General features: G+C 38.6%; 1 protein-coding gene across 1 annotated transcript; it reads right to left on the bottom strand.

The window, feature by feature from the left end:
* Nucleotides 1-17,249: 17,249 nt before the first annotated feature.
* LOC149828405 (protein kinase G11A-like) lies at nt 17,250-22,598 on the bottom strand. The gene is made up of 3 exons (XM_090017557.1): nt 21,920-22,598; nt 21,538-21,574; nt 17,250-19,375 (listed from the first exon to the last, which is right to left on the bottom strand). Exons 1-3 carry the CDS (start codon nt 22,498-22,500, stop codon nt 18,584-18,586), a joined length of 1,410 nt encoding a protein of 469 aa, XP_089873683.1. The 5' UTR covers nt 22,501-22,598; the 3' UTR covers nt 17,250-18,583.
* Between the last annotated feature and the right edge of the window lie 1,713 nt (nt 22,599-24,311).

The raw sequence follows: 24,311 nt of genomic DNA on the forward strand, positions 1-24,311 counted from the left end.
CTTATCATCAAAGCAGACTCTTAAAATTCGTACAAGAACAAATGCAAAAAAAAAACACTTAATTCTGACCCTTGGTTACTAAAACTGCCAAAACTTATTGTAAGAAACTTCAAACGACTTGAACGCTTCACCTTTGAAAACTAGACTCCAAAAACATCTTAAATACATAGGTTATATACCCATAATAACCCACGCTTGCCCCTTCAACTTCTCATTTAAACTGCCTCAATAATATCTGGTTGTGTTTGAGTTTAATCTTTAACACTCTCTACCTCAATGGTGATTTAAGATTGGGATTGAAACCCCAAAGAAACCTTCATTCTTATCGTAGCAAAATGTCGCCTTTCCCCTATTTTTGTGTAGCTGTCTGTACCTAAATATTCACCCCCAAGAGCAGATGTGATGCTTGAGAAAACGTCCGCCGTCCATAGTTCGAATGATAAATCTGGTGGTCTGGTCCTTTAAAGGTCGACACTTGGAAGCATGAGAGAATATGGTGGTAACCAAAATGAGGGTAACAACCACGTTCAAGATGTTCCTATGATGGTGAGTAGGGATGGCAGTGGACCGGGGGACAACGGGGCTCTGCTCCACCTCGCCCCATTTAAACCGAGTATGGAGGCAGAGATGAAGGTTAAAATCTATCCCTGTGTGGGGATAGACTTACGCTTTTCTCCACCCCACCCCATCCCCGTCCCAATCCCCGCCTAGCCCCACCCTGCCCAATCCTTTAAGGGATGACTATAAACTAAGGGGAAACGGTTGTCTCGCTCCCGTTTGAACCGGGATGAAGGACATGAAACAGGGATGGAGGCGGGGGTGGAAGTTAATATCCATCCCTGTGCGTATATGGAGGTTCAAATTTTGAAATGGGGCGGGGGTGGAGACCTTGACCCCCACCCCGGTCCACTACCATCTCTAATGGTGAGCATCCTGGTGACTCTTTCGACTCTCTGCTTGCATTAGTTCAAGGTGCGAGTCCAGCAAGGTCCCATGGACAAATTGTTGCCGATGGTTGGATCTGAACATTGGCTAGCGACTGCCAAGAGCTTGGCAGGGCTTTTTGCATTATTGTTGGATCTGTCTTAGTCATTACTTGTTTGATGGTTATCTGATTTTCTTGATCCTTTGGTGTCATTGTGAGCTTATTGATGAAGGGGCGTTTGAATCCTGTGTATCTCAGATTCTGAAGGAATGAATTCTGTGCGGAGCCCATGCCAAACACAAGCAATTTAACCTAAACTCATGGATCTTGCGATCTCAAGTTTTGGTTCTCCAAAATCTGATGTACCCTTACCACCAAAAATCGGTTTCGCTCATCCTGAAAGTCATCACTCTCTATCTTCAGTCCCTTCTTAAGATTTCATTGATGCAATTTTTTTTTATCAAATTGAACTCCGTAGATGTGATCCAGTGAAGATCAACATTTAAATCTCCAAAATCTGACTTGTGTGCAGGACTTTTTGGCTATTAAAAAATGAATGGTCGAAAAAAAAACACAATATTTTGTAATTTAAAAATCATATTTTTTTTAATATACGGTCCAAGGGTCAATTCTTATTAAATCAAATTTGTTGAATTATATATATAGGCTCAGATTTAAACAAACTCTTTGTATCAGATAGATTTTATTGATTACAAGAAACTGCGGTGAGCCTGGTTGAAATTGTCAGTTTTATGCAGTGTACGTATATGCTTGTATTTAGATTCTAGACTGCTTTGGGTTAACGGTTTGTTCAATTTATCTCTTGGGAGTACCAAGCATTGAGTAGACTGAGTCAGGTGCAATCACATAGCACAAACTTTGTGCATTAAGCACCTGATTGCCCTCCATCAGGCCTTGGGCCCCACAACTAACATGCCTATTCCCAAGATGGAGGGTGATCAGGTGCATAATACCCAAATATTTGTTCAATCATATTGCATCTGATCTTTTTCACGAGTACACTCACTACAAGAAAAATGTTATTTAGCAACAAAAATTGGTGATGGAAATAATTCATCACAAAGTTGCAATAGATTAGAGAGAGAAAATTATATGTCTCTAAAATTGGAATTAGTTGCAGAATTAGCGACAGAAAAATTCTGTCACAAACGCCATCATAAATTTGCGACGAAAAAATTTTGTCTAATATTATGTCACAACTTCGCGATGGATGAGCGACACCATTTTTCTGTCGCTACTCCATCACAAATTGGCGACGATGTTTGCGACAGAATTTTGTCGTTGCTAATCTGTCGCTATAGTTCTCGTAAAACCCTAATGCGAGCCCCCCTTTCTTTTCCCTTTCTATTTCATTCATCGCACACCCCTGCCCTTTCTCTCACCTCGTTGCTAGCCCTCCCTTCTCTCCCTTCCGACGATCACCTCCCTCTCCGACAGCTTCGTCGGCACCACCTTGCTCATCTGCCGACGTTGGCACCACCTTTCTCCTCTCTCCTTCCCTCTTGCTCGTCTGTCGACGTCGGCACCACCTTTCTCCTCTCTCCTTCCCTCTTGCTCGTCTGCCGACGCCGGTGACCTCCTCCCCCAAGTATGTCTCCTTCCTTCCCGTCTTCTTTCCTCTCATCTCTCTCTCTCATTCTGCCCTCTGTCACCCAGCGGGCCGGTGGAAGGGGTCGGGACCCCTCCCCCCCCACACACACACACACACACACACACACATATATATATATATATATATATATATATATATATATATATATATATATATATATGTGTGTGTGTGTGTGTGTGTGTCATATATATATATCAAATCATTACATCCACCATGAATGCATGATAAATTAGATATTTTCTTCATCATAGCATTCTTATGATTCTCTTTTAACTGGTTAGGATAATATCCGTAACATCATAGGACAAAATGGCTACAAACCGTGAATGGATGTACCGTAGGATAGTTGACAATGAGGTATTGCTTAAATATATGGATGGTGTTGACAGTTTTATTGAATTTGCAATGGCAAGTGTCAGTACAGTGGATCTCACAGGTTGGATCAGATGCCTTTGCACGATGTGTAAGAATAATTGATTTGTAGAACCTCATGGTGTTAGACATCACCTATACAAGAAGAATTTTGTGAGTGATTATCAGAATTGGATGCTTCATAGTGAAGAATTTTGGAACAATTTTGACGCACGGGTGGATGTGGTGCACGATAATCCATATGTGGATTTGATATTTGATGTCGTAGGACCAGAACTGGGTTCTGCTATGGGTCCTAGTGATGTACCAACTGGGGTAGAGGAAGAAGCAGCAAACGATGCAGCTAGTAGATTTTATGATTTACTTAGAGATGTTGATGAGCTACTTTGGAATGGTTGCGAGAGTCACATTATCTTGTCTGCAGTTCTTCAACTAATGAATTTGAAGTCCAAGTATAATTTGAGTCAATCATGTTTTGACCGTCTGTGCTCTATTGTGAAGAGTATGTTGCCCAAAGATGAGAAATTACTACAAAATTTCTATCATGCGAAGGTTAAGGTCAATGCTTTAGGTATGGGGTATCAAAAGATAGATGCTTGTCTAAATCACTACATGTTGTATTTCAAAGATCAAAAAAATAGCAAATCATGTTCGTCATACGGGCATCCTCGGTTCAAGCCAAAGACAAGAGGCAATGGTAGCACGAGCTCAAAAGAAGTATCATACAAGTCGCTCCGCTACTTTTCTCTCACCCCTAGATTGCAACGATTGTATGTCTTCGAGGACAGCTAAACACATGAGATGACATGCAAATAAAGTTCGACATGATGAAGACAAGATCACGCATCATGTTGATGCAGAAGCTTGGAAGCACTTTTATCGTACTCATCAGACCTTCACAATGGAAGTGAGAAATGTTAAGCTAACTTTATGTACAGATGGATTTAATCTATTTGAGGGTAGATCAACTCCATACTCGTGTTGGCCAGTATTTGTCGACCCGCCAACCCGCCTCTTAGGCGGGTTCGGGTTGGGCTTAAGCCAACCCATTTAATAAACGGGTCGACCCGCGTAACCCATTTATTAAACATGTTGGGTTCGGGTTGGGGGTATGCAAACCCGACTGACCCGTTTAATAAACGGGTTAGGCGGGTGGGTCAACCCGCCAACCCGTCTGCCAACCCGTCAACCCGTCAACTCGCCAACCCGACCCGCCAACCTGAGAACCCGTTTACCCGACCAAACCCATTTATTAAATGGGTTGGCGGGTCGTGTCGGGTTACCCGTTTATTAAACGGGTCGGGTTTGAGTTGAGGTATGCTGACCCGCCAACCCGACACAATTGCCACCCCTACATGCAACCTTCCTCTAAGCTTGTATATGAAGCGTCAAAATCTTTTCTTGTCTCTATTGATCTCTGGTCCGACCTCTCTGGGCCAAAATCTTAATGTATATTTAAGGTCATTGATTGATGAACTGAAAATACTGTGGGATGATGGTGTTCTCACGTACGATGCCCACAAAAAACAAAACTTCAATATGAAGGTTGTTGTTCTATAGACAATCAGTGACTTCCCTGCATATGGTATGTTATCTGGTTGGAGCACATATGGGAGGTTGGCATGTCTATACTGCATGAAGGATACAAAATCTTTTAGATTGATACATGGAAGGAAGTTGTACTGGTTTAATTGTCATCATCGATTTCTACCCAGCGACCGTCCGTTTCGACGACAAAAGAATGTGTTCTGAGCAGACACAACTAAAATGGAAGGTCCACCTACACGGTTGTCTGGCATAGAGATTTTAAGATGATTGTGATACTTTCCATATGGACTGACAGATGCCCGTAGTCCGATGCCCTTCCTTGGATTTAGGAAGGATCATAATTAGACAAAGAAATCTATATTTTGGGAACTGCCATATTAGCCGACCTTATTGATACGACATAATTTGGATGTAATGCATGTGAAGAAAAATGTGTTTGATAATGTGTTCAATACGGTAAGGAATGCCAATGGGAAAATGAAGGATAATCTGAAGGCCCATATGGATTTAAAAGTAATATGTAAAAGACCAGAATTGTAACTCAAAGAGTACAATGGCAAAGTACTGAAACCAAAGACAAGGTACGTGCTTGGACCAGATCAAGTAAAGCAGGTATGTCAATGGTTGAGACAGTTGAGATTTTCAGATGGATACGTCTCTAATATTGCTCGGGCTGTAAAGATAGACGAGGAACAATTATATGGGTCAAAGAGACATGATTGTCATGCCATTATGCAACGGTTGATTCCCCTAGCATTCCATGATATGTTAGACAAACCTATATTGGGGGTATTATCCGAGTTGAGTAGATTTTTTAGAACATTATGCACATCGAAAGTTGTAGTAACTGAGGTAAAGAATCTCGAGGATTCTGTCGTCACTACTATTTGTCAGATATAAAAGATATTTCTGCCAGCATTTTTCGATATTATGGAACATGTGATCATACATTTGCCATATGAACTTAGTGTTGGTGGTCCTGTGCAATATCGTTGGATGTACCCATTTGAAAGGTATATTTTTTTTTTATATTTTTCTCTTCAATGCTATTGAGAATTTATTGTATTATGAGATGTATGTTTGACCTAAAAAAAAAGGTTCAGAATAAAGCAAGAGTAGAGGTTTCTATTTGTGAGGCGTACACTTTAGAAGAGATTTCAAATTTCTCATCTATGTACTTTGAACCTCACATTCCAACATGTTACACTTGCCCACCTCGTAATGATGATGGAGAACAATTTACTGTAGTTGACAAATTGTCGATATTTTAACCACTTGGGCATGCCTTTGGTAGTTGCTGGTCATGACTCTTGGAAGATCGAGAGCAAGATGTAACATAAATCTATATCCTTTTTTATTGCTCAGCGATTGACCCCTACATTAAGTAAGTATACTTAATATATAACACTAAGTTCTATACGTGCATACATGGTTCAGTAATATAAATATTTGTTAAGTGCAGACGATTTGATCTGGAGTCGCAAAAAGAACTTCCATATCTCACTGATTTAGAAGTACAGAAAGAACGTGAAAATAAGTTTGTGGCATGGTTGAAAGAGTTGGTAAGGACGATGACATACATTCTTTCCGTGTAAACAACAAAAAGTTACTTAATTGGTCATGATCACAGTCATTTTTTATGCTTGTAGGTTCGTCGTGGTGATGTTAATGACCAAGAAATATGTGATTTACAAAATGGTCTGACCAAAGTTATGCAATGTTACAATGGGTACATCGTAAATGGTTATCAATTCCATACAAAAGACTACGGTGTAAACAAGTCAACGATGAATAGTGGCGTGTGTGTCAAGGGTAGCAGCTATGGTGAAAATAAACATGACTACTATGGTGTTATTAAAGAAATAATGGAGTTGATTTACTTAGGCATAAATAATAGTGTAACTTTATTCAAGTGTCATTGGTTTGATCCCACAACAACAAGAGTCGACAAAGCCTCAGGCATTGTAGAGGTGAATCATAAATCAAAGTTTGGAACATATGAACCATTCATATCAGCCTCGCAAGCTCAACAAGTTTATTATACTTCATATCTGAATACAAGGAAGTCAGATAGAAATGAATGGTGGGTAGTTTGCAAGGTGAAGTCTAAACTATACCCCGAGTATGATCAGTTACAGGAAGATAAGTTTGCTGAATAGGGTGATTATTATCAATCACATGATATGTATGACTTTTCTTATGGTCACGATGTCGCACATGGTATGCATGTCATATCTCTATTGTCTGATGGTACATGTATGAAAGAATGTGATCCAAATGATATACCAAGTGGATGGGCGCCCAATAAAGAAGAAGAAGAAGAGGACGAAGTGGAGGAGGAGAAAGAAGAAGAATATGAAAGTCAAACAAGTGATGATGAAGCATACTCGAGCTAGTGAAATATATCTTGTAATACATACCTTATGTTTGAATGTATTGCAATGTTTAATGTGAATGATTTGAATGTATTATAATGTTTGAATGTATTGCATGAAGTTATTTTCAATTTGATTATGTATCCATGAAGATATAGAGTTGTGTAACTGATCCAAATAAAATTTTTATTTGTTAGAATATGGTTCGTAGAGGTCACAGTAGTCGAGCACCCAGTGGTAGCCAGTCTCAGCCTTCATCTTCATGGGCTGATTCGATAGGTATATCATTTAACTAATTGTATACTTGATTAGTTTAAATGTGCATTGTGTGAATTTCTAACTCATTTTTCTATAGATGATGTTTTGCCTGCATATGACCCACCTACACTAGCTATTTATACACGTCACGAGACAACGTCGGATGCAGGGTCTTCTCAGTCTGACACACGATGACTCATTCAAATAGTGTATATCGATAATCGATCGTAAGTGTTTCATTTTCACTTATCCAATGTTTATATTATAAATAGTGTATATCGATAGTTGATGTATATCAATTCATGTGCAGTGCGAGGTTCGAGCCACAAGAAGTAATACGAGAAATTAGACAGTCACTAGTTCAACATCTTTTAGGACTGGTCGCTCAATAGAAAGAGTATCCGAAGGAGGTGTTGGACAAATTGTGGTCCTCATTCATGGTATACAATCATTTATCATATCTAATGTGTTTCATATTTATTTTTTTGTTATAGTCATGTCTACTAATTTTCTGAAATTATTTATAGGTTTTGAATCGCTTCGCGACTGCGATGGAGGAGCAGGACGTGAGGCGGGTGTGGCAGAAGGTGGCTGTTAGTCGATTTGCAGACATGCTGCACAATATGAAGACTGCAGAAATAAAAGCATCGGGTAGGATAGATGATCCACTGCAGTAATAAAAGCATCACTATGACAGTTTTTTGACTACCTTAGAACACATATATGCATGATTGAATCACTATGCAATTTTTTTGACAACCTTTGAACACATATATGCATGATTGAATCACTATGAGAGTTTTTTTATAACATTAGAACATATACAAGCATGATTTCATCATTATGAAAGATTTTGACAACCTTAAAACACATATATGCATGCTTGAATCACTATGAGAGTTTTTTGACAACCTTAGAACACATATATGCTTGATTAAAGCACTATGAGAGTTTTTTGACAACATTAGAACACATATAAGCATAATTTCATCACTATGAAAGTTTTTGACAACCTTAGAACACATATATGCATGCTTGAATCACTATGAGAGTTTTTTGACAACCTTAGAACACATATATGCTTGATTGAAGCACTATGAGAGTTTTTTGACAACAATAGAACACATATAAGCATGATTTTATCACTATGAAAATTTTTGACTGCCTTATAACACATATATGCATGATTGAATCACTGTGAAAGTTTTTTGACAACATTAGAACACATATATGCTTGATTGAAGCACTATGAGAGTTTTTTTACAACAATAGAACACATATAAGCATGATTTCATCACTATGAAAGTTTTTTACTGCCTTATAACTCATATATGCATGATTGAATCACTATGAAAGTTTTTTCACAACATTAGAACACATATAAGCATGATTCCATCACTATGAAAGTTTTTTTACTGTCTTATAACACATATATGCATGATTGAATCACTATGAAAGTTTTTTGACAACCTTAGAATGCATATATATGCATGATTGAATCACTATAAAAGTTTTTTGACAACCTTAGAACACATATATAAGCATGATTTCATCACTATAAAATTTTTTGACTGCCTTAGAACACATATATGCATGCTTGAATCACTATGAAAGTTTTTTGACAACCTTAGAACACATATATGCATAATTGAATCACTATGAGAGTTTTTTGACAACATTAGAACACATATAAGCATGATTGTGATACAAAAGACATTTATTTGACAGCCTTATAACACATATATGCATGCTTGAATCACTATGAGATTTTTTTGACAACCTAAGAACACATATCTGCATGATTGAATCACTATGATTTTTTTTCTGTCAGCCTTAGAACACATATCATTCTGTTAATGTCCTTCACTTTATTGCTAACTAGTCTATGTGTAATTCATTTATGTTACTTTGATTGCCTTAGATTAGGTGCATTGCATATAATTTATTTTATTATATTTTGTTTATCAATACTAACCTTTCTTTTTTCTTGTAGGATGCTGGAGATAATCCGCATAGAGAAGCTGATGGAGGCATGGATGAAGGGCAGATCGAGACAATGAAGAAGGTGATGCTGAGAATCTTGGCGATGATTAGATTCATGTGTTGAATTTGTTGTACCTTCTGGTTGTTTCAAAAGAAACTCTTTGTAAATGTTCACTTGTAAATAATTAGAACTTGGCAAGGATTATAGTGGATCGATAAATTTTTTCACCTTGTATCTTATGTTAATTTTGTTTCAGCTGCTTTGTATATGTATTTTTTATGTGTACTTTATTTTTTATACACAGGATATATAAATTGTGTAACAAAAAAAAATTTGATATTTATATTTCAAATAATTTTTTTTTATTTTTTGTGATGGATTAGCAACAGATATTATCCGCCGCTAATTAGTATCGGCCTCTAATTTAGCGACAGATTATGGACGAATATTTATCCGTCAGAAAGCTGAATCGACCGATGTTTGGCAACATATTGTAATCTGTCGCAATTCTGTCACTACATTAGCGACAAAATTAGCGATGGATGTTTATCTATCTCAAAACCAAATTGTTGTGGATTAACGATGGCCTTGCGATGAATCATGGCATTCGCTAAATCATCACAAATTAGCAACGAAAGTAGCGACAAATATTTTTCGTCGCTAATTAGCGACTAGGAAATTGCGATGAAAGTTATCTGTCACTAATCTATCGCTAACCCATCGCTAAAATGTTCAGTGATGGATTAGCGATGGATTGCGACTATCGCTAATCCACAGATTTCTTGTAGTGACTGCACATAAAACATTATAGAAATTATATTGTTGCCTTTTGGTGTATGTAGTGTATGTAAGGCTGAGAAACTAACACGCCATGCCACTCATGGCATGACCCATGTCCAACTGGTAAAGAACTTCAAACTCAAACTCGTAAAATGATCTCATCTGGCTGAATAGGTACTCGGCTCAGCTTGACTCAGAAGAGCTAGTCAGTAGTAAGAAATATATTTTAGATATATTTTACATCATATAGTATAAGTAGAACATATGATTGGCCTATTTGGTTTGCAAAAAATAGTTAACTATAAAATCTTATGAAATAATGCATTTTTTAAATCCTATTTCTTCTAACTTTAAAACAACACAATTTTTTTCATAAACAAGAAAGCTCAAACAGGTCCGTTTAACTCGGGCTCATTATGAGCTCGAACTTTGGCTTGGATCACCATAAGAAAGCGCCAAGCTTGAATCACGTCCGGCTTGTTCTGCTCGTTTACCAGCCCTAGCAGTGTGAACCATAAACTTTGCTTATTGATTTATGCATTTTTTTGTGTGTTTATTGTCTCAGATAAATAGTTGGGAGAAATTTAATTTATCCTTCTTGTTATAATCTTCGACCAGATGTTTCCATCAGTGTTGTCCTTAATTACCAATGACTAAAATTGACTAATGCCTGCAGTTTTCAGCTGCATTGAAGATGGTCCATTCAATGTCGAGAGAGTGGACCATTATTGATGGCCATATGACACTGACCGTGAGTTTCTTTTAATTTCCTTTAATGATCCTGAGCAAGTTGATAAACATCGATTCTTACTTTTTTTTTCTAAACCTATTTGAGATCGGAAGTATGAGATAGAAAAGAGAAAGATGTAGAAAATACACATAAATTTACGTGGTTCGGCCACTGTATGCCTATATCCATGGAGTTTACATTTTGAGAGAGAATTAAAATCAACTTCTTTCCTTTTTCACAATCAATCTTTCTTCTTACTCTTTGGTTATCTTTCTATTTGCTCCAGTTTCCTCCTCAATGTTCTTGCCTTGTGAATCAATCTTCGCTTTTTTCTTTTGGCTTTAGTTTTTAATGTTCTTATGTTGTGAATCATTAGGCAAGTTACCACATGGTTGGATGTGTGGCGAGCTTACTTTTTTATTGGGATTACCATAGTATGAGTTTCCCTTTTGATTAGGATTGCTATAATGTTGTCATCCCATCTTAGGTAGGTTACCATAATGCTGGGCATGAGATGGGTTGCCATCTTAAGACTCCTGATATGGGATCTGGATTTGGTACCGATAGTACCCCCTTAAATTGAGTAGGATTGGATGAAAGATTGGATGCAAATGTAAGATTTAATCTCTCTTTATATTTGTCGTAGCGTATGAGTTCTTTCTTTAGATAAAAAAACTATTTATATTAATTCTTCGACTCCTTATCAACAACTGCAAATGTTACTAGAAACATCTCATCATAAGGATCAATATCATTGGTCGACAACAATATACAGGCTCATCTTCCTTTTAAGAAAGTTTTATCTATCATAAAAACTAGAGGGCATCATTTTCAAAACCTATCGATGCTTAGACAGAAAGATAAGAACATGTATTGAAATCAATCTTTCGAATCAGTCTAAATATACTATAGCGATCCTAGGTTAACCTTCATCAAATGATCCAAATAGACGAGAATCATTTTTAAGGACTCTTTGAATTAACCATAAAGTGACTCCTTAATATGTTTTCGTCCACATCATGTACGTTTGCAAGTGACCTCCACTCCTTCTGCATGATTGAAGTTATTTAGGATTTCTCTTGAAGTTATCTTCATGTTATCGTGCATGCATTTGTGAATAACATCTGAAATCTACTTGAAAGACACTTTTTCTACTATAAGATTTCCCAGTGATCTGTTGCATGTATGCTCGCTTTGATAGTTTTTTACTTAAAAGAACCTTGCTCCGTGCACCTTTATGCAATAGATCTTCCATAGGCAAACAATTGTAATCTGTGGGTTCGGTTTCGTGCATACGACAATGACTGTTATAGCAACTCTTCAGGAATTTTGTTTTATAGTTATTTATGATCACATAATCTTTCAAAAACTTGTGACAATGCTGGAGATCATTAAACCTTTTGTCGGTAGCAATTTCTCAATAGTTTAAACTTGTTGTTAGCCATTAAAACTGTTCACAATCATTAAATAGTTTGTTATGCAATTTCTCATACAAATGAGATGTCTTTGTTTCAATGATTTTCAATTGCTCTTCATTATATGATAATCTATTTAATGAGAACCTATTCAACAATGTCTCATTAGTGTAAAAATATAAAATAGTTCTTATGCCCAACAAATGTTCATATAACTTTTAAAACATACCAAGACTTCAACTTCTCAAATACCATTCATGGATCGCTTTCACCCGCCATTATTTATCCTATGTCATCACTATCTTTGTTCTCTCCCATCGACATGGTATAGTCATCATCATCGATAACATCTAATTCTCCACTTAATTATTCAATTGCATAAATTAAATTAAGATTCATCGTATCTATCACATTTAACCCATCTATACATTTAACATTCCTGCATTTCCAACATTCAAGATTAACCATATAGACAAAAATACAATAATTGCACCTATATCTCAAGTATAAATTAAAACGTGTACCTAGCTTTATCAATGACACTGGCTTGCCAACATGGTTCTCCATCCTCTATAGTGATCCTTTGATCATGCACAATATCAATTATTTGTTCTTCATTGCCTACACATCGAAGATGTACGTTGTCCAAATGACTAAGCTCAATAGATGATACCTGAGATAGATGCACATTCTTCAAAGAATTTTCATAATCAATTTTGTGAGCAACTAAGTATCGCCACTAAATAACATGGATTCTATGTTGTGATCATCAAATACTTCTAGCTATAAATATTGGCCATCGAATTTGGCATCCTTCATATACTAGAGGCTAATTGACTCTTCCGCATATCTGATTTTAAGAGATATCGAAGCTATACATTTCTTATAGCTACTATTTTTGGAAACCCGTATATATCTCTAAGTAGGGTGATCAATGCTACATTGATATGTTTTAACTCTTTCAGAGGCCATCATTAGGTGCTATAACAACCACACAACATATATCATTTATCTTTAGAAACTAGCATGTGATAAAAGAATATTTATATACACTATATATTGAAAAACCATAAACATAGTAAAGCATAAATGGTAAATAGAGAAAAACACACAAAAAAGATCTATAACAACAACAAAACACCAATAAATATATACATATAAACATCCACTTGAGGTTAAAGTCTCAGCGAAATATAAGCATAATATACAAATCATCAAAACAAATAAAAAAAATTATGTTTCAAAAAAAATAATTAGTTCAACCATTAAATATATGATTATTGAAAAAATCATTGTCGATGATTTCAGAATACTTGAGGATGAAGTCTCGTCGGAATAGTTGCTGGAAAAGTCACCATCGGAAAGCAGATTGGGGACCATTGGTCAGAGACTACAAATAACTCTAAAATTTTATGTGAAAAGATTCTCGGTTGCAGTGTTTCGGTTTTATACTCACAAAGTTTGCACATAATTTTATGCTAACTTTGTGACATATGTGCGAACTTCGTCAGTTTTATGCAGTGTTCCAAAGTTTGAGAGTAAAACGAGATTCATATAAAATGATGTGCGATATGCCAAAGTTCAAGATTAACATGAAGTTCATACATAATTTTATACGACCTTCATAATGTTTGCAAGAAAAAACATGTGGATCTCCTTTTAAGGAATAGTTTGCATTATCCGAAGATCGAAAGGATATATCGCAAAAACTTTGTCAGTTTTGTACATGCGAGAGTTAAAAAGGTCATAGTAAAGTTGGGTATTTGCGATTTTGGAAATGAGGAGAATAACAAAATTTTTAGGGTATTTCGGGAAATGTGTCATATTTTCGGTATAGTATGGTCATTTTATGATTCATTTTCATATCGCGAACAACTAAGACATTATCAAGTCTATGTTTTTTCGTATCAACATCTAGGTCTACGGTCTTGTGAGTGATTTGAAGCTTATTACCATTGTCAACCATGATCCTTTCATGTCCAAAATATTGAGTAAGATTATAGAGTTTACTTGAGTTTGTCATCATATGAGAGCTCTCACTTGTGTCCAAAAACCATGCATGATCCTAACCATAAATAACTGACACAACATCCTAAGCCTAAAAAATATAGACTGCTTGATACATTTGATTAATCATGTGGTAACACCTAACCTAACAACCAATGCTCTTGCCCTTTTGTTGATTATTCTGTCTTGGTTTACTCCGACGATTTCCGTTATTCGGTGGGCCATGATTTGAATTTGGGTTTTGATTCATCTGATGCGAAGATTGATTTCTCATTTGTTATAAGCCACAACCTTTAAAAAAAAACTATTGTGATAGTTTTGGTACCCTCCCCATTTGTTGAAGTTCGTGTGGCATATAAAAGCCATATTTTGGTTGAGACGGCTAGCATTGTCAGATGATTGTAAAGTTCAAAAGGTCTCATGGCTTTAGAGAAAGGACACAAGTTGTTTATATGAGAGGATTGGTGGTTATGAAGGCCTCATAGCCTTGGCCCAAACCGTTCAAAAGGAAAAAGACCTTGGCCTAATCATCAACAAGCTTGTCAATGGTAGCCAACTCATCACAAATATTTTTGAATGAAGCAATATACTCAACGAGGGAGAAGTTATCCTTACAGGATGTCTACAGCTTTTGAAGAAGATAACACTCACGATCTTGAGAATCCAGAGCGGAGGATTATTTGTGAGTCGACCATTAGCAGCTGTGTTCAATCCAACGACAAATCCGAGCACATCCTCGAATAAGGTGCTTGTGATCCAGCCTTTGATTAGGTGATCAAAATTTCTTTAGGTAATATAGTCCGCATTTTCTATGCAAACACTATCGACACCAATAAGGTGTTGTTTTAGGATAACAACTTTGCTATCAATTAATCCTTGGAGATCCTGACTCGATGAGGCCCAAAATTGAGTCCTCCAAAGTAAGTAGTTTGAATGTGTCAGTTTCATTGAAATGAAATTGAAAACATTTAATGTTGCTGAGTACAAAAACTTAGTAGTGGAGGAGGAGGTCATCATAGTGGCCATGGAAGAATGAACCGGTAGGTGTTACAGCTCAGACTTTGATACCATAAAACGATTTGAGATCGACTGTATGAGACAAATAGAGAGGAGAGAGATAGAGAAAAAGACACAAAGAGATTTATGTGGTTTGGCCACTGTGTGACGAAGTTGGCTGATTTTTTGAGGCCTTGGCCTTCATAATTTATAGAACATTCACACAGAAGTTTACAATTCGAGATAGGATTGGAATCAACTTCTTTCCTTTTCACAATCCTTCTTTCTTCTTCATCTTTGGTTATCTTTTCATTTGCTCTAGTTTTCTTCACAATGCTTTTGCCTTGTGAATCCATCTTTTCTTTAGTTTCCTTCTTACCTTATGAATCATTAGGCAAGTTACCACAAGGTTGGTGTTGGGAAAAAGAAGCGCAAATCGAATGCAACTACTTCTCAAACGGAGGCGATGGCAACAAAATACCTAGAAGAAGAACACTTCTATGCCTTTCACATAACACATAGAATAACTTCTTCCACCCAAGCTCCAAAATAAAACCGTTATCATCTAAGGGATACCACAAAATATATATATTTCGATTCACAAGAGCAAGGGATAATAAAGAAAATAAAGAACATAATAAGAGAGAGAGAGACATCAATTTTAACGTGGAAAATCCTCTCAAGATGAGAGGTAAAAACCACGGGGTTGAGAGCAACCCAACAACAACTCCACTATGTGATATAAAGAATGGCTACAAAGGGGCATACACAATGCCTACCCACAATAAGCCCACAAATTACCACAATAGAGAAACATCAAAGCAAGTAAAGAGGTGGAAGTGAAATAATATCACCTAATCAAAAGTGATGACCTTCCAACAACAAAAGCCCTCTTTCTCTTGCATTAATCTTTACAAAATAAGAAGGGGATAAAAAAGAAGATGAAGAACACCAACAATCGAAGCTTTTCTTCTTTCTTCCTCCTCTCCCACTTTCTTTCTCTCTTTCTCACAATCTTGTGGAAGCCCCACACAAAACAAGAGGAAGAAACCCTCTTCCCTCTCTTTCTTTCTCTCTTTTCTTCAAAGAGCAAAAATGACTCCACCAAGCATACCATTCATCGTGGCCTCTTTTCTCCTTTTACTTTCTTTTTCACTTTTTCAATTTTAGTCCCTCACTTCTTGTTATTTTGCTCATTTTCAAGCCTAAAAAAAAATGCAAGGTGAAGTGCATCTCTTCACCTTCATTGGATCGGGTCCTCCACATAGAGGAGACCCAAATCCAACAGTTGGACGTGTGGTGAGTTTCCCTTTTGATTGGGATTGCCATAGTGTGAGTTTCCCTTATGATTAGGATTGACATAGTGTTAGTGTTAGCATCTGCTTAGGTAGGTTACCATAATGTTGGGCATGAGATGCATTGCCATCTTGAGACTCCTGCCGGATTGGATCCATGATAAGGGATCTGAATCTGGTACCAAGAATACGCTCGTCCAAAAAGTTGGATGCATGGCAGCCGACTATTAGGGGGGCAGGTTATATGTGCACCCCTCGAACACGCACTGCTACAGTGCATGTTCGGGGTCCTGACTGAGCGTCGTGTGGCACTCAATTGGGTGTACAGGGGCACCGTACACCGTCATACTCCAGCCTGTGAGTTGTACGATGGTGTACGGCACCCCCGACTGAGCGTCACATAGCACTCAGTGGGGACCCCCGAATACGCACTGTAGCTACAGTGCGTGTTCGAGGGAGAATACACAACACCCTCTCGACTATTAGGGGTTATTACAACGACCTTACTTTTTCATTGTGGGTATTGAAACGAAACACTCTGTGGAGAAGTTAGGGCCCAAATATGAAAGAAAGAGTCAAAGAGGTCACCAATGGAAAGAATCAATGAAGTGAGACCTATAATTGCCAAACCGCATCCGAACTATGTGCAAGAAGAGGGGCTGATTTCTTATATGCAATCACTATCTTTGTCCATGGCTACTCGATTCCTATGGTCACGGTGCAGCTTGGAAACATTTTAAAACCAACTAATTAATGCAAAATGAATAGCTTTGTGCGAATATATATATATATATATATATATATATATATATATATATATATATATATATATAGAGAGAGAGAGAGAGAGAGAGAGAGAGAGAGAGAGAGAGAGAACATGCTAATGGATTTTTATGAATTTTTGGTATTTTTTTGAAATTTTGACCTTACATATGTGATCTATATGCTTGTTTTTTTTATGAAAATCACTTCTTGGAACATTTGATTCTGATGCATGGATTGATTTTTATAAGGTTTAAAAAATCAACAGCCTTCAATTTTCATAAATCATTGAGGCTCTAAATACCATTTTTTTATCTAAAATGCATGATTCAAGTATTGCTTTCTAGTAAATCAATCATATTGAACACATCTATGGGTCAGAATTTTGAAGAAAAACAAAGAAAATCCACTATCATGTTTCATTCAATAGGTTTTGTATTTTGTAGGTTTTCATTTCTCTATATATATAGGGTAAATATTGACTACTAATGAAGGTAAGAAACTAATGACTAGAAATCACATTTTTCTTTAAAAAATTTTAATTTTTTGTAAATCAAATGTAACTAACGTGATCTACATGGTTTGTTTATTATAAAACTTATTTTGAATCATGTTAAACAGGTCCGAAAATCAACAGCCCATAATGAAACAAAATTTCACAACTCAAAAGATCACATTTTTACATTAGAAAAGTATGATCCAAAGCTTGATCCCTAGCAAACAATCCATGTTGAACAGATCTACCTGGTTAGATTCAATCGATACAACTTGCACCTATGATCTCTAGCTCATTAGTTTCTTACCTTCGTTGGTAGCAAATATTTTTCTATGACAAAAACAAGCTAAATAAAATGTACTAAATGAGTGTTTCTGAGTCTTCTGGTGCTTTATGCATCAATTCTGGCTCGTACACAAACATGCCTAATTTAGATGACAAAATTTGATATTTGAAGATGAAAAAAATTTATGAAAATGAGCTTTTGATTTTTCAAACCTTATAAAAACCTATCCATGTGTCAAAATTGAAAGCTCCAAGAACTGATTCCTATAAAACTGAGTGTGTAGATCACATATTTATATTGTTAAAATTTAAAAATAAAATAAAAAAGCCCCAAAACTCATTATATATATATATATATGTGTGTGTGTGTGTGTGTGTGTGAGCCATCAGAATTTTTCCAAGGGAGATAAATAGTGCATGGTGTCGACTGAAACGCTCGTATCAAACGTGACATGATTCTACAAAAGAAAACAACAGATTCACAGGTCAAGGACGGGCAGAAATTAACAAGAAAGTTTTCCTTCCTTTCTCTTCCAACGTGTGTAGTAGACAAAACGAGCCCATGTGACGGTGCTTCTCGATCTACCAATGCACCAAACTGTACCGAACTCAACTCGGCCCGCGCAAGCACCGCCGGTCGCTACCCTACACAAATACCCGAGCCCACCCCCCCCACACATACACACAGGTTGAAGAATGGTCGTGTTCTGACTTGTGAGAGTTCAATAGAAATCGACGACTGAGGCAGAGCCATCGCCATAACAGTCGTCGGCGAGGTCAGCCACGCTGTGGAATGCAGGAGGGACGAAAGGTGGGGCGGTGCAGCGCAGTAGGGCCCAGTTGACGTCGTGGAAGAAAGGGTGCTGCTTCAGATGGGCGGCACCGCGGGTGGATCCCATCCTGCGGTCCGGATCCTTGACCAGGAGCCGTGCGATGAGGTCTCGTGCTGCGGCCGAGGCGTGGGGCTGGCGCGGGAAGTCCAACGCCCTCCTTATGATGTTGGCCAGGGTTGACTCGTTATCTAGGCCCTTGAATGGGGTTCGTTCGTAGAGAAGCTCGTACACAAACACACCTAACGTCCACCAGTCCACAACGTTCCCGTGGCCCTCCCCTGAGATGATCTCCGGAGCCAAGTACTCGTGCGTGCCAACGAACGACATCGACCGGGCATCCACCGGTTCCGCAAATAGCTCCGGCATCGCCGACGATGATGACGTCCCTCCACCAGCCTTCCATTTCCTCCTCCGTCTGCAGCTGAGCCGGAAGCAGGACACAGAGGGCGTGATGCAGTTGGGGAGTATGCACGACCCGGAGCCTGCAGGTTCCGGACCGAACCCTGACCAGAACGTGGCGTCGGGGTCGGAGGGGATCTGGTCCGTGCGGAGCAGGGTGGTGCACGTAGGCTTGTCCGACTTGAGCGAGAGGTCGAAGTCGGTCAGCATTATGTGGCCGTCCTCCCGCACGAGCACGTTCTCGGGCTTGAGGTCGCGGTAGACGATGCCCAACATGTGGATGTGAGAGGGTTGTGTATGTTTGCCCCCGATGATTCACTGAATCCCACGTCTGTGTTCGGGGCTTTGAATGAGCACCACGTATACAAGCACATGGGGCTCGTATTCCCGTGTATGTTGACATAACTTTGCATCGGACTCTGGTGTTGTTGCAAAGACTTAAGTACCCTTTCTTGCTATTCTTCTCATAAAGTGATGGTTTGAGAAAATGACAAAAATGCCCTTCATTCAAAAAAGAAAAAACAAACAGTTCAAAAAAAGGACAAACATGTCCTTCGTCCAGAAAGTCGAGGATGATGTTGACTCTTCAAAGTCTTCTTCTTTTTCTGTTCAAAAAAAGGACAAACATGTCTTCTTCTTTCTCCGTAAAACACTGTAAAACCCTCTCTCTCTCTAGAGAAGAAATCAAGGGAAACAAAGAGTTCTTCCTGGAGAAGGCCATGAACATCAACCCTCTCACTCTCTCTCCCTTCTCTCTCTACTTCTGTGCACATCCAACAGACGATCCTACATTGCTCCATCGTCATCTTCTTCTTCTTCCTTCTTCGTAAAACACTGTAAAACCCTCTCTTTCTCTAGAGAAGAAATCAAGGGAGGTAAAGGGTTCCTCTTGGAGAAAGCCATGAACACCAACCCTCTCACTCTCTCTCCCTTCTCTCTTTACTTATGTGTCTGATTTAGAGTTTTTGCCCTTACAGGAGGGGGTCCGGGGGCTCCCCCCCGGCGCGGATCCTGGGCTTTCCTTCCTTCTTCTGCAAATTTTTTTTGGGCCTTCCAACAATGATTTGTAGTATTATCGGGCTTTCCTACAGCAATTTGTAGTATTTTCGGGTCTCCAACGAAACGCTATAGTGATTTGCAAAAGACACTATAAATCGCTATAGCGATTTGCGGAAGACACTACAAATCGCAAATCGCTATAGCGATTTGTAGTGTCTTCCGTGAATCGCTATAGCGATTTGTAGATTCTTTCGCAAATCGCTATAGCAATTTGTAGTGTTTCCGCAAATCGCTATAGCGATTTGCGGAAGACACTACAAATCGCAAATCGCTATAGCGATTTGTAGTGTCTTCCGTGAATCGCTATAGCAATTTGTAGATTCTTTCGCAAATCGCTATAGCGATTTGTAGTGTTTCCGCAAATCGCTATAACGATTTGTAATGTTATTCAGTAAGCAAATCGTTGTAAATCGCTACCCGAATTAGGACAAACTTGTCAGGGCCATATCTCCCTAACCAGAGGTCATGTTCCAAATCCGTAAAAAGTGGGGTCTTCGTTATTGAGTCTAGTTTATTTCTGTAAATTTTCAGCAAATTTTATTGTCATTTCATTCCCCATTTTAACTTCAACGATACATTACAACCACAATCATCAAAAGAAAGATTGCCCAAGCTAAGAGTCACCGTTCTCGCCCTCCTCCTCGACAGCAACCCAGTCGGTGCAGTCGCGCTGAGGATGGCCAGCAGAAGCTCCACCACGTCGTCTTCCTCTCTCTAGCGAAGAGGTCTCAGCGGAGCCGTCGTTCCGGTGACGGGTGTTCATCTCGTTCCGGTGACGGGTGTTCTACGAAATTTAAATCCCCCCTCCTGTAAGGGAAAAAGGCCATGAACACGCTGGGAGGAGCCCTCAGACCCCCCTTCTGTAAGGGTAAAAGCTCTGAATCAGACTCCATAACTCTTCAAGTTGAATGATGCTACCCACACTGGTGATGCTACCCACGCTGGGAGGAGCCCCCAGACCCTCTTCCTGTGCAGGTCAGTCGGTGCTTGATGGAGCAATGTATGATCTTCTAATGGATGTGCACAGAAGCAGAAATAGAAGGGAGAGAGAGAGTAAGAGGGTTGATGTTCATGGCCTCCTCCAGGGGAGATTTCTTTCTCGGATAATCCTGCAGTGCAGAGACTGGGTCTTAAATAATCATCTTCGGGGCACTTAAGTCTTTACAACCACTCCTTTTCAAGAACCGTCATTTTTTTTTTGCACCAATGGAGGAGAGGGTACTTAAGTCTTTGCAATCGCATCAAACTCCAATGCTAATTAATGCTGACAAACATGGGGATACGAGACGCACATGCTTACATACGTGGTGCTCTTTGGGACCCCCGATCATGAGATGTAGCTAACTGCCCTGTTGGGGGAAACATATAACCTGCTTCGTGTGGATGTACTCCACCGCCACCACAACCTCTGCCGCGTAGAATCTGCAAGCACAAAATGATTGTAGGACGTCACTATCGTGCACTTGCATGACAGGCTGGTGGTACATGACACGGTCGATAGATATGCACAATTTACACACACACATTCACAAAAAATTGTTGGTCGACCGGGTTAAGAAGATGTGATTAACTCATCTATCACATCCGATACTAATACTATTCTTTATCAATAAAATAGACGATTTTTTTAAAGAAAAAAATAGACGAATTCTTGAACCACCCACAAATTGAAACCCAATAATCCTTGTGAGTTTGTTTCAAATGCTCAACTTAAAAAAATTAAAAAGTAAAAAATTTGAGCAGAGAGAGAGAAGAGCGCACACGCACCTGACAGCGGCTTCAGGGAAGCGTTTGGCGGAATGGAGCTGACGGAGGACGTGGAGATCTCCGCCGGGGCAGAACTCGGTGACCAGGCACGACCACTTGTCGCAATCCAGGTGGGCGTAGAGCGTCGGCAGGAAAGGGTGGTCCAGCACCTCCAGGATCTCCCTCTCCGTCTTCGCCCTCGCCGACTTGTTCCTCGTTACCAGCTCGTTCTTGTCCATGACCTTGACGGCCACGTACGTCCCCGGCACGTCCTTGAGCTCCGCCAGGTAGACGGTGCCGATATCCCCGGAACCGAGTCGGCGAAGGAACCCGAAGTTGGAGAGGGTGAGCGGCGATCCGGCTCCGGATTTGAGGCGGGAGACGGCCTCCCACGTCACGTCGCTGCACGTCTTATGGGGCTTTGAGAGGGAGGGGGTGGTGGAGGTGGTGGCGTCGGAGCTGGTGGTGAAGTCGGTGGAGATGGTGCTGCAGAAGCTGATGCTCTGCGACTCTGAGTCGTCGTCGTTGCTGCCGTCGGCCCTCTTCCAGCTCCCGTCACGGTCGAACGACGGTTGCTTCCGGCAGATCTCTTCCCCCTCCATCGACGCGAACGGCAAAATTTTTATCGGTATTAATCTTTTTGTTATATACCCATCTCTCTCTCTCTCTCTCTCTCTCTCTCTCTCTGAATGGGGAACATGAGTACGAATCTGGCAGGGTTGAAGCTTGCCTTTTTTATCTTTTTTTCTGAACACACGCTTGTCCAATTTACACAAATTAGCCTCGATACGTTGTCAAAGTACAGAAAAGGACCTTTAGACAAGTCAGTGAGTTGATAGGATCACAAACTAAAAAATAACGTCTTAATAACGGGTTGTTTTCCAAGCTTTGCAATGTATCCAAATCATAATGACAAACGTTTTTATCGGTAATTTCTCCTTTTTAAAAAACTCGCGAGAAATTGAAAAAGTTCCATAAATCGCACATTTTTTCTGCAAAATCTTGGCAATAAAAAAATAAATTTAAAATATAAAATATATTTTTATAAGAAAATATATAAAAAATTATTTAAAAATAAAAATACATGATTTTTTGTGATAAATAACCGTTTAAAACATAAAATATCGTGTTTAAATCACAGTGTTTATGTTTTTTTTATAAATCTCACGATATTTTGAAAATCTCATGAGAAATTGCTATTTTAAACTTTCAGGCAATTTCTCGTGACATTATCGCAAGATTTTTCATAAATCTCGTTATATTTGTCACATAGATCCAAATATGCTCAAAATGAGATGTACATCACCCTACAACTTCAAAGTAAAAAAATAAAATAAAACCCTAACCATAGTGACAAAGTTTTTATCGGTAATTTTGCATTTTTAAAAAACTCATGAGAAATTTAAAAAAATCTATAAATCTAGCATTTTTTTGACAAAATCTTGGCAATCAAAAAAATTAATTAAAAAATATTTTTTTATAAAAAAAATTATTAATAAAAATATTTAAAATAAAAGTACATTATTTTTTCACGATAAATAGCTGTTTAAAATGTAAATATCGTGTTTAAATCATGGTATTAATTATTTTTCATAAATCTCGTGATATTTTATAAATTTTGTGAGAAATTACCATTTTAAACTTTCAAGCAATTTCTCGCGATATTATGGCAAGATTTTCATAAATCTCACGATATTTGTCACACTGACCCTAACCATATAATTTGCTACCTAATGCCACAAACGAACAAGGATTCCATCATTTGAATTATTTGAATTAGGATGGGTTCCATCATACATTTAATCCTAGCCATTTAATCAACGGCAAGATGGTTCTTTTGGGCGGTTAGGATTGAAAGTATGATGAAACCCATACTATTTCAAATGATGGGATCCGTGTTGCAAACTGAAAATAAACATTGGCATTGATCCAGCCCATGTGGTATCCAAAAAGTGTAGGTGTGGGTCAACAAGCTCGAACAAGTATGGGCGTGTCCTGCTAAGCTTAGCACCGTTCACCATTACATGATGACAACAATGATGAAGGCTAATGCGCCCCGCCCCACCACTGGCGCTTTAGTCTTGTCATATTATTTGTTATTTTTAATTTTTTTTTTATGAAAAATAGTGGATAGAAAATTATTACCCGCTCTGATCGGGTAAGCACCTCTCCATGCAGCTTACATGCGGTCGTCACATGGCCCTTTGGATCTGGGCCTTGCGACGATCCTGTTCCTCCCTCACAATTTTGTTTGGGGCACGTGTAAAGAGCATCGTTACGGAGACTAAAAAGCGGGCGTGAGAAGGCGGATGCACGAACGTGAAGAGAAAGTTATCACAAAGGTACGTAGACACGGATAAAGGACACGTGTCTCAGGTTGACTTGTAGATTTTTAAGGTTTTGAAAATATCGG

This window comes from Nuphar pumila, chromosome 9 (genome assembly GCF_984573655.1).
Source record: "Nuphar pumila chromosome 9, dmNupPumi1.hap1.1, whole genome shotgun sequence".
Lineage (NCBI taxonomy): Eukaryota > Viridiplantae > Streptophyta > Magnoliopsida > Nymphaeales > Nymphaeaceae > Nuphar > Nuphar pumila.